Raw genomic sequence first — 12659 nt, forward strand, 5'->3', positions numbered from 1 at the left:
CAAGGGTCTGCTATGTTGGGTGCGTAGATATTTATCAAAATCACTTTACGATTAAATAAATTACCCATAACGATCACATATCGTCCTTCAGAATCAGATACTGTATCTGATAACACAAATGAAATTGTTCTATGTATTAAAATTCCCCATAGTTTTCTTTGCATAGCTGGAGTGGAATATTTGGCCAGTCCAATGTTTTTGTAACTGATCCTTGCTTAATAAGTGGGTCTCCTGTAAAAATATTATGGTGGTGTTTAGAGAATACTTTCTCTAATTTGTGATCGAGACCTATGACAATCCAGCTCACAAAGTTTGCTGTTTGGTCATAGAGGCACTATGACATTTTGTAGTCTTAAATTAAGGTAGGATAGCTTTAACCTTAATTTCCAGTTTTGCCAGGAGTTATTGCTATGAAGTCTGTTGCTGTGTTGGCATTTACAATTGTAAGGGTTAAAAGGACAGACAGAAATAGCTTGCTCTCTTTCTCTCAGCACCCCATTTAATTGTTAAAACAGTAGTTAAAATAAAAGTAGTCAAAAGCAACATATAATTAGATTAAATAAACTTTATGAATCCCTTACGATTAGATTACATAAATTTTACTAAGTCCATGGGGGATATACAAGAGTTCAATTACAATTATGATGATAACAGGCCACTCACCTCAACACGCTCATCCATCCTGCTCTCCACAGCACAACTTGGTAATTTATTGTATGTGGTGCCTATAAAAAAAAAGTATTCACCCCTTCAGAAGTTTTCACGTTTTTGCTGCTATACAACATTGAATCACAGGGGATTTAATTTGGCTCTTTTGACAGTGAAGAACAAAACAAGAACCTTTAATAATGTCAAAATGAAAACTGATCTCTGCACAGTGGTGTACACTAATTGCAAATATAAAACACAAAATAACTGACTGCATAAAATTAGGCACCCCATTAATATCCATCCATTATCCAACCCGCTATATCCTAACGACAGGGTCACAGGGGTCTGCTGGAGCCAATCCCAGCCAACACAGGCCGCAAGGCAGGAAACAAACTCTGGGCAGGGCGAAAGCCCACCGCAGGGCCCCATTAATAGGACACCCCTAAATCATCACTGGTGCAGCCAGTTGGTTTTTAACTCACAGATATTTCAACGGACCACTATGAATGAATTTTGTTCTAGCTATACCTGGTAATCCATCCATTAATTCCGTACCAAACTCTCTAAATCCAATTCAATTTTAAGTTAACACTACAGTTAAGTACTAGATACTATGCAAGTTCAAATACTGCTTCTGCATTCAACAAATGGTTATCACAGCACTATTGCCAATTTCACATAAGTTGCTAACATATTGTCTTTTCTTAAGATGAGTGTAAAACATTCATTTGTGAATCTCAAGTTGAGAAAGCTGCAGATACTTTCTTGACATATTTGAGTTTCAACTCTTTAAACTGAAAATGCATAACCCTACCAAATAATACAACAGATATGAAATTCCCTAAAGTAGATTTCTCAGTTTCCTATTTCTAAATTCCTGAAACTAATAATTATAAATAACATGTGCATCTAAATAATTTATTCCCCATAAACAACCTCCTTGGGGTCTCCAAAGAGGACTTAAATATTTTTTCTTTAACAAAAAGAGGCCCATTTTAGACAAGTTACACTGTACATCCTGGAAAATAGAATAAATTAAGGCCAACTTCTTTAGCTTTATGTACACAGTATAAACCTCTTTGTCAATGTGAAAATAGCATTCAGATAATTATTAAAAATCAATTAGTAAAATACCTGGTTTAGTAAAGTGAGCATCATTAACAAGTACAGGTGCCGGTCATAAAATTAGAATATCATGACAAAGTTGATTTATTTCAGTAATTCCATTCAAAAAGTGAAACTTGTATATTAGATTCATTCATTACACACAGACTGATGTATTTCAAATGTTTATTTCTTTTAATTTTGATGATTATAACTGACAACTAATGAAAGTCCCAAATTCAGTACCTCGGAAAATTAGAATATTGTGAAAAGGTTCAATATTGAAGACACCTGGTGCCACACTCTAATCAGCTAATTAACTCAAAACACCTGCAAAAGCCTTTAGATGGTCTCTCAGTCTAGTGCTGTAGGCTACACAATTTTGGGGAAGACTGCTGACTTGACAGTTGTCCAAAAGACGACCATTGACACCTTGCACAAGGAGGGCAAGACACAAAAGGTCATTGCTAAAGAGGCTGGCTGTTCACAGAGCTCTGTGTCCAAGCACATTAAAAGAGAGGCGAAGGGAAGGACAAGATGTGGTAGAAAAAAGTGTACAAGCAATAGGGATAACCGCACCCTGGAGAGGATTGTGAAACAAAACCCATACTGTGGGGGAGATTCACAAAGAGTGGACTGCAGCTGGAGTTAGTGCTTCAAGAACCACCACGCACAGACATATGCAAGACATGGGTTTCAGCTGTCGCATTCCTTGTGTCAAGCCACTCTTGAACAAGAGACATCGTCAGAAACGTCTCGCCTGGGCTAAAGACAAAACTGCTGCTGAGTGGTCCAAAGTTATGTTCTCTGATGAAAGTAAATTTTGCATTTCCTTTGGAAATCAAGGTCCCAGAGTCTAGAGGAAGAGAGGAGAGGCACAGAATCCACGTTGCTTGAGGTCCAGTGTAAAGTTTCCACAGTCAGTGATGGTTTGGGGTGCCATGTCATCTGCTGGTGTTGGTCCCTTGTGCTATCTGAGGTCCAAGGTCAACGCAGCTGTCTACCAGGAAATTTTAGTGCACTTCACGCTTCCTGTTGCTGACAAACTTTATGGAGATGCAGATTTCATATTCCAACAGGACCTGGCACCTACACACAGTGCCAAAGCTACCAGTACCTGGTTTAAGGACCATGGTATCCCTGTTCTATGGCGTATTGTGAAGAGGAAGATGCAATACGCCAGACCCAACAATTCAGAAGAGCTGAAGGCCACTATCAGAGCAACATGGGCTCTCATAACACCTGAGCAGTGCCACAGACTGATCGACTCCATGCCACGCCGCATTGCTGCAGTAATCCAGGCCAAAGGAGCACCAACTAAATATTGAGTGCTGTACATGTTCATACTTTTCATGTTCATACCTTTCAGTTGGCCAACATTTCTAAAAATCCTTTTTTTGCATTGGTCTTAATTGATATTCTAATTTTCCGAGATACTGAATTTGGGACTTTCATTAGTTGTCAATTATAATCATCAAAATAAAAAGAAATAAACATTTGAAATACATCAGTCTGTGTGTAATGAATGAATCTAATATACAAGTTTCACTTTTTGAATGGAATTACTGAAATAAATCAACTTTGTCATGATATTCTAATTTCATGACTGGCACCTGTATAAGGCATATGGCACCACCAAAACATTGCCTAGATCAGGCCATTCATCCAAACTGGATGACCAAGCTGGGTAGGCACTGATCAGAGAGGCTACCAAGAAGCCAAAGGCAAATGTGAAGGACATACAAGGCTACATGATTGTGACTGGTTGATCTGTGCATGTGACAACAACCTCTCATGCTTTACACAAAGCTGGCTGGTATGGCAGGGTGGCAACAAAGAAACTAATCTGCAAAAACACATCTGAGAGATACTGCTGCCTTGAGGAAAATGTGCCCGTGGTCAGATGAGACAAAATTGACCTTTTTGATTGAACTCCAAGTACTATGGTTGGTAAAAAGCAAACACAGCACACCGCCCAAAACACACCATACCCACTGTGAAGCATGGTAGTGGCAGCATTATGTGGGTATGTTTTTCTTCAGCAGGGACTGGGTGATTGGCCAGGATTGAAGGGAAAATGGATGCTGCCAAGTACACCTTAAATCTGGAGGAAAGCCTGCATCCGTCTGGTAAACAGCTGAAGATGAGAAGGTCATTCACCTACCAACATGACAACGATCCTAAACATACACTCAAAAGAACACCACAGCGGCTTAAAGATAGGAAGGTGAATGTCCTTGAGTGGCCAAGTCAGAGCCATGACGTAAATCCAATAGAAAATCTGTGGACGGACTTGGAGAACAGACCATTGCTGCTCACCACTGAATTTGACTGAACTCAAACAATTCTGCAATTTACTAATCTAGGTGAGCAAAGCTGGTATAGACGTATCCAAAAAGATTGATGGCTGTAATTACAGCAAAGGGTGCCTCTGCTGAGTATTAGAACAGGGGATAGATGACTTTTCCCTCTCCTGCCATTCTTGTTTTTCATTTTTTAATTTTCTGATCACTTTCTTTTCAACAATTTGATGTCGCAAGGCAACTTTTGTAAATAAAGCTGGTAAAATCTTCTTGTGATCAAGGTTTTTGATTTCAGGCTGTATGACAAAGTAACCATTTAAAAAGGGTATAATGACTTTCTATAGGCACTTAGGAAACTATAGTCTGCCTGATTCTTAAAGGTCCACTTAAACTAAGGACCAAACCTAAGCAAAGGTTTCCTTGCACAATCAAATAAAAACAGCAAACATTAACTATGATAAAAGAAAACTACATGCAATACCAGTGTACAATAAAAATGTTTTCACATGCCTTGTTGAATACTTAAGGGAACTCAACTGACCTTTCACATAGAATTTACGCTGTTCCCTTTTATGTAGGGGTGGCAATAAAAATAAATGTTGTAGAAAATAATTCAACATGGCCACTAACACATCAGACATAAAATAATTATTTCAATCTCAGTTGCAACACATTAAGTACTGCCTAGTGACCACTTCCTGTTCAGGTATTGTTTTTAGATTTAGAGTACAGCAGTCGCCACTCAAGGTTTTTGTTGCAAGAAAAAACATGGGATGGCTGCAAACAGTTGTCTAATAAGAAATCTCATGAGTGTTACGGCAGGCTGCAGCCCCTGTGACTGTGAGTTGGAATATGTAGACCTGAGAAATATATATATATATATATTTTTTTAAAAACTCTTTAGTATTACACATACTACTGTTAACTTTAAATAAAAACAGAACAAAGAAACAAACACTAAATAAAAACAACAACACTTTCAAATGTGTCTTTGTAATTTTAATTCCCATTAAAGGTACGCAAGATGGTCACTTTTGGCAGAAGTGAAAGATATATATCCAAGTTACAGTACAGTATAAAATATAGAATGAAAAAAATGTGTCATTTAAACAACAGAAAAAATTATCACAGAACATAAAGTAAATGGCATCTTCTAGGAAGTTGAGTCTTCCAAAATTTATTCTTAGTGATTATGAGATGAAACAGATTTAAGCCGAATCCAAAATAAAGCATATTTTGGTTTAATTTTACTTAAGTGTGACACCAATTCCCAGATCTTCTTGTGCATTTGTATATTTCTATTTGTGACCCAAGAAAATAAAATGATGGGTAATTAATTTCTAACATGGTATATATCAGAGCAAGGACTAGCCTGCAATATTTGATTGGGACAACCAACTGGGCAATATCACAAAATCTGCTTTAAAGTATGTGACATTGTGGCCTCCACTCCTTCCAGACCGATATTTTGACACCTTTGATTATTGTTTGTTTTTTGTAGATATATTTATACACAAACTGTAATTATTTCTATGGGATTTTTACCCTATAGGACTGAAGTATTTTCTTGACTCATGATGCTCTTGAAATAATTAGGGAGTAAATTATTAAATGTGGGTTAAAAAAAAACTAAAATCCGGGAAACAAAATTACAAAGCTCAAGTCTCTCTCTCTATATTATATTATATCATATTATATTATATTATATTATATAATATAATATAATATATGAGAGATTAAAAAAATACTTTATGCTGAAAATTTTATACCTTCAAATATATCATTGGCAATTAGATTTACTCCACATTTAATAACTTAGAAAGCCTGGGCTGCAAAATTGGCAACAATTGCTGAACATCTCTCTTAACGACTATGACTTAAGTTTTACTAAAGTTATTCAATTTGAAAACAGGAATTCTAGTCTAATAAAGAAAGTAAGATATAAAGATATACTGGATAAGGTAAACTCAAATAAAACTTGCATGTGCAAATAAAAAAAGAAAAATGGGAAACCTAAGCTAAGTTAAATGGGAAAGTAAAATCGCTTTAACTTTTGGACACTGGAAAACTGTCATTGATTAGAAAAATATTTTAAAATACTGCTGCAATTTATATTCTTCTATATCTTTGGTACATTCAGTTCTTTCTTATTTAAAACGGGTATTATGGAAATGCACCTCAATAAAAAAGGAAGGAAAAATAATGGCAACTAATACTTTATCATGTTTAAAAAGTATTTACAGTAGAAATTACATTATAATACAATATTAAAAATGTTAAGTCAATTTTAAAATACACATTACATTTTATTAGAATCAGATCACTGCCATCAATTTCAGATTCTGGCATTATTATTAAAAAGAAAAACAAATCATGGTGTGGCCGCTCTCCCTTCCTCTACCATCAGTAGTGTGGATTATTGAGTACCTCGTTTTAAAACATGTCATAATGACAAGCAACATTTGATTCACCACATCTCTTCTGTGTTAAAAGCAAAAAAATAAAAAATAAAGAACATCTGCAACTGATGTACAATATATACATTTGCTTATAAGAAAAACAAAGGGAAACATTCTTGTTATACCTGCCCACCCATTTTGCAAAATGACTTGATCATTTTAACTAATACCATTTTAATAGTTATGTGTGTAGGTATATATATATATATATATTTATTTATTTATGTATATTTTTAAACTGCACCACATACAAGTTATATACCACCATGTCAGCAAAAATACAGTGTTATGTACATTAAGCTAAAATTGGAAAAAAATAAAAATCAGTCCTTATTTGCTTTTTGTGGATGGTTTAGACAAAATGTTGGCCTCCTGCCCTAATCACTTTTCATTCCAGCTCTACCCAAAATGTATAGGTTGCTTGTCTTTTTCTGTGCCATGGAGTGATAGAGAGGATAATGATGAGATGCTCAGACAAATGGAAGTATGCCATAGACAAAGAGAGCCATAACAGCAGCACTAAATAATCCTGCTACTGGAACGGTCACAAACCAGGCTAAAAAGATATTTCTAAAAAGACGCCAGTCCACAGCTTTCTTGGATCGGATCCATCCTACAGCCACCACAGAGCCAACCTGCAAGTGTGATAAATAAACAGTTATGTTACAGCATTTGAGGAAACTTGGCTCTGACTACATACAATCAAGTACAAAGCAACAGAAACCGCTGATACCAGACATGCCACAGTTTATCCAGGTCTTTCTTATACAGGATGCAATAAAGTTTCATTGATGAACTCAGTTAAGACTACAATTTCAAAAAGTCACTTTAAGTTGCAATTATTTTATTGTTTTCCCCAGATTGTAGTTAAACTTGGCACAGTATAAACTATACACAATCTTAAAGCAACATCTGTCCACAAATAGTATTTTTGGGGAGTCCAGGATGATTAATAAACTAAATGATTGCTTTTTTTTCTGAATCCATTCTCATGTGAAGCTAGCATCACACAATTGACTAAACTTTCAGATTAATTCCAGGACAATTAGCAGATACAGTATGTTTGATTTTTTTGGCATGAAAACAATGTATTAAATTATTATTCACCCCTGAAGCTTTTGCTTTTAATACAAAAATATAATTAATTATTTCAAAGGTACTTATGAAGTAAAAAGCCAAGGGGGAAAACAAGGGGATTACTCTTCTATTCAAATCTACAGTGCTTAGTACAGCACTATATTTTTTAAACCGATTCAGATTAAACACTGGCTCCAAAAAAATTAATATATTTACATTGGCAAAACTACATTTTGTAGATACCAAGTAAAAACTGAACAAACCATGGCATTATGATATCAGCAAAACCAATTTGTCTTACAAAGCAAATTTTAAATTGAAATGTTACTTGTTACATTTATTGGGTTAAAGCAAGCATAAGTGAAATGATTAAAATAAAAGAAAAAATGGAAGAGAAAACAAGAAATAAGAAAGCTATTGTTTAATATTGCTATTTCTAGAATTTTATTTTTGCCTTTAAACACATGATTAAAATTAACATTTTCACTTGATCGTAACATTATATGAGCAATCTGTGAAATGCTACAGTATGTCAACCTAACAAAAACTCATTAAAGATTCCTGTAAAATAAACCTGCTCCTGCACATCCAACAGTGTGTGTGGTAAAATCTCACACTTGGGTGCAAAGAACTGAAATGTCAGTTTTCTTGCTATGGAAAACTACATTGAATAACTTCCTGCAAAGGGGAATTAACGGAAATAAATAGCAAGAAGCAAGACTTAACTCTGTACTTAAAGAGTACAAATACATTATAAAATATGTTTATAGGGTCACTGTCATGTGTACAGAGTTCAATCAAATTGTTACTTGTATGTGCTAATCACAAAATGTAGCATGTTGCCAATCTCTTCGACCACGACTATTGAATATAACAATAGAGAACATTCACACTTTTGACTGCAAGCGCACCAGACTGCAAGAAAAAGTGGCACAGAAATACTGTGAATGCTGGCTATTTTAATTCAAGAAGCAATGAATTTGACATCCTCTCAGGAGTCTGCATCTGGAGCATTTGCTCTAAAAGTGGCACTCGATGACCAAATAATGTGTTCAATTCAAACAGCATTTATTGTACACCGAAAACTGAAATAGCTTTTTACCAAAGCTGAATAGTAAGAAAAATAAACAATTTTGCATTTTCATTTTCTACACTTCAGATTAGTAATCATCTATTTCTCACCAAATAATATTCTACATAATACACCTGCAGAAGACAGTCCCAAAACATACATATTCTTCCAGGTGAAATCTACTCTGAACCTGCAACCATTTTGAGACACAGGTCCAACTCTTATACCACTTGGTTATGTTTTCTTAACTCTTTTTATTTGATTAGTTTTTTATTAAACATTGATCCAAATGTACACATCTTCACTGCACATACAAGTATGCATGTCATTTTAAAATGAGGTTTAAAGGCAAAATGCAAGAATAAATATATTCTAAATGAATTTAGAAAGTAGTTTTTCTCTTCTTTTATTAGCAGTTTGATTGTGACCATCACTGCACACTCCAATACCTTGCAATGAGTGGAGCTTATTGGAATGCCCACATTTGAGGCAACGAGTACAGTTAGTGCACTCATTATTTCAATGCAAAATCCACTGAAAAGAAATAATAAACACAGTGAGAGGATTTAGTACAACAAGACAACTGGAAAGTATCCCACATACCGTAACATGCAATGAGTAAAGGAAGGAGGGAAGGAAAAATTGGAATCAGTTTCACTCATTATGGCTTCGTCAGATCAGTCACTGATGGCCTTATTTTAATTGGGTTCATTGGCTATGAAGTCATCATTTAACACTCAATAACACACTTTCAACAGTACAACTGTGTGATGAATATTTATTCAGAGAAAGACATGTAAAAATACATTCCAGTGTTTTATCTGTTCAGTGTTTCAATTTATTGAAATATATAAACATACTATTCTTACTATACTGTATATAAACTGTGAAATAAGCATATTTTTGAAAAATTAATTTCAACTAAGCTGTTGAAAGCTGTCCTTTGCAACATTTTACAAGGCCTATTGATGTTATTTAATAGAAAAAAATAACTTCCTAATTCCTTATGTGAAATGACACAGAAGCTCTCAACACTACTCATGAGTATACATTTATTTTAATTATTCAAAATAAACATACTGAAGTAGTATGTTTGTGTATAATCTAATAAATCATTTAAATATGCCAGTTTTAATAGAAAGCGTATAATAAACACTACAAGCATGTGTGCACAGTATACTGTATACCACAATACAAAGTATTATTACATATGAATTCTTAGATGTTTGTAACTTCTCTTTAATCTGTAAGCCACTTTCAAAATGTTATTTTCCGTACAGTTTTTAACTTCATTAATTAATACTTATTTCTACATTTGCTTTAAAGCAATTCGCATAAAAATAACCTTTTCAATGTGAAAAATGTGTCTTTTTATTTCAAGAGGCTATGCCACAATAAACTGATCTGAGCTGCCATGAGCAGAGGAGGCCATACTGCAGGGGACTGCAGTCATCTGGCAAAGGCATACCTTGCAATGTGTGGTACTGATAGGGAGTCCAATATTGGAGGCAAAGACAACAGTAAGCGCTGAAGCCAACTCAATAGTGAATCCACTGCGGGGGGCACAAAGAAACAATACCTCACAGTCATTTTTTTGTTGTGTTTTGCGGCAGCCTTCTTCGAGCACACATGTGCAAGTTCAGATTTCTTACCTTACACCTTTTTTCCCCAGACATTAATCCATACTTACAATGCCACATAAATATAGCTAGCCATGTATATAAACCATTAAAAAGAAATCAGATTAGGTTCCCATATCATCTTTCAGTCAACCTTTTTTCAAAGCACATTTCTCCACTATCAGGGTATATTTACTTAAATGACCAAGTAAACATTCAAATTATATATATATATATATATATATATATAAAAAAGTAAACAAGTTTTCAAGTACAGCATACAAATACTGTATATATTAGCCCTATATTGCATTTCCTCATAAATCAAAGAATATATACAAGTTAACTAAAGAGTAAGTGCACTTAAATATACGCAAGTATTAAATTCACACAAATCTCTGGGCAGGGTAGGATTTAATGATCTAAACTTTCAAAAAGTTAAACAAGATAGTACACGTGATTCGTTTTGCTAAAGGGAATTGAAAATTTTAGCCACATAATGAAAATTAAGACATCAAAAAATGAAAAGGTTACATTTGAGAAGTCTCCACTTAAAGTCCTGAATCAAAAGCACTGAATTCTGTGCTATAAATCCTCAGATGCAACAGATCCATGGCACTGGACATTCATACTGATCTCTGCCAAGTCAAACTGGCTTTACACATTCACTCTAACTAACCTTTTAATCACAATAGAGTTCAAAGAATGAATATAAAGTTATTACCCAAATAGACATCCATTTGTAACATGCATTTAGTCTATGAAAAGGGACAAGTGTAAATAATAGTGAAGAACAGTTATTAGTAACAATGCCTGCTGATCCAAAGTGGCCACCATTAAGGACTTCTTTTGACATAAAAAATGGCGTTACCAAGCATACTGCAAACAACAGGGCCTAATGGCTCAGTGAACCCGTTTGTAAAAGGCAAAACAGGCAGTTAAATTCCCATAATTTTCTCACTTTGTGACAAACAACAAATAAACATAGCATGCAAGTAGTCTTCATGTTGAAATGTGTCGATAACTGTACTATACGATTGTATTTTCAGAGTTGCTTTGGATGAGAGTCATCAGTTATAGCAATAAAAGATAAAATTGTATTTGGTCTCTGTTAGGTTGTCTACAATAAAATTTACATAAAAAGTATAAACTGCATTCAAATAATTCAATAAAAGTGAAGAGTCTGCCTGTGACCCTCCTTGGTCCTTTGAGTATCACTGGTCCTAAGCATATTGCCTAAACTTAAGTCAAAGGATCGTTACGAAAAAGGTAGTGGGCGATGAATTTAATGAGAATGAAACGAACGACTCATACAAAATTATAATTTTCTTTCAGTTTAAAAATAATAAAATAATGAATTACATTTATATAGCACATTTCCGGCTACTCAAAGTGCTTTACATAGACAGTAGGGAGTTATTTCCAACACCACTAATGTGCTTCATTCACCTGGATGATGTGACAGCAGCCATTATTGTGCCAGTACGCTCACCACACATTAGCAATTAGGTGGTGAAGGAGTGCGAGAGATGGTTAGCCAATTAGAGGTTAGGTATGATTACAGGGCCAGAATGAACATGGTCATAATGAACAATTTAGCCAGAATATTAAGAAATTTCCTACTCTTTTCGAAAGATGCCCAGCAATCTTTTATGATCACAAAGAATCAGCACCTTGATTTTACGTCTCATCTGAAGAACAGCGTCATTTTTAAAGCACAGTGTCCCTGTCACTGCACTGGGGCATTGTGATCCACACTCAGATCACAGGGTCATACCAACACCTCTTCCAGCAGCAACCTAAGCTCTACTGGTTGGTCTCCCATTAGTACTGGCCAGGTCCAAACATACTTTTAGCTTCAGGCGGATTACCTGTGGTGAAGTGTAGGTGGTATATTTGTATACTGATAGAAGCCTTCACAAGACCAACAGACTACTTTAATATTTAAAAAGTCTGATTGAGCTTGCATTGGCTTATTTATTAAGAATGCCACAGTTAATAATTTGCTCCTCTTCTTCAATATTTGCTTTATTACGGCAGGTAAAAACAGACAAAATGTAAATGTCTGTCAAAACCCCATAAATATTATGGGGTGAGGGTTTAGTCAAAATATCATACAAACTCTACCCCCTCCAACTTATAGAACAGGAGTGGCCAACTCCAATCCTGGAGGGCCGCAGTGGCGGCAGGTGTTTGTTCTAACCCAGTACTTAATTAGAAGCCAATTCTCACCAATAACATAGCTTATTTAATTTCATGGTTTTATAGTGTTTTCACTCTACCATGTCAGTTCATTCTTAAATCGCAGTTTTTTTCCCTTTCTAATGATACATGTATCATTCAAGTGATTTGAAGCCTAAAACAAATGAGTAAT

At 35.0% G+C, this 12659-nt stretch overlaps 1 protein-coding gene across 4 annotated transcripts in view; it reads right to left on the reverse strand.

Moving 5' to 3' along the window:
- Positions 1–5042: 5042 nt before the first annotated feature.
- The window catches only part of slc20a2 (solute carrier family 20 member 2), a 127561-nt gene continuing 119944 nt past the window's right edge, over positions 5043–12659 (reverse strand). For 3 of the 4 annotated variants that reach the window (XM_039750365.1, XM_039750366.1, XM_039750363.1), the window contains exons 10-11: positions 10135–10219; positions 5043–7152 (exon numbers count right to left, since the gene is read on the reverse strand). In XM_039750365.1, coding sequence (XP_039606299.1) covers positions 6988–7152; positions 10135–10219 — 250 coding nt within the window. In that variant the 3' untranslated portion in view covers positions 5043–6987. Of the gene's footprint in view, positions 7153–9115; positions 9201–10134; positions 10220–12659 lie in introns of all 4 variants that reach the window. The other variant, XM_039750367.1, reaches the window with a different exon arrangement.

This window comes from Polypterus senegalus, chromosome 4 (assembly GCF_016835505.1).
Source record: "Polypterus senegalus isolate Bchr_013 chromosome 4, ASM1683550v1, whole genome shotgun sequence".
NCBI lineage: Eukaryota > Metazoa > Chordata > Cladistia > Polypteriformes > Polypteridae > Polypterus > Polypterus senegalus.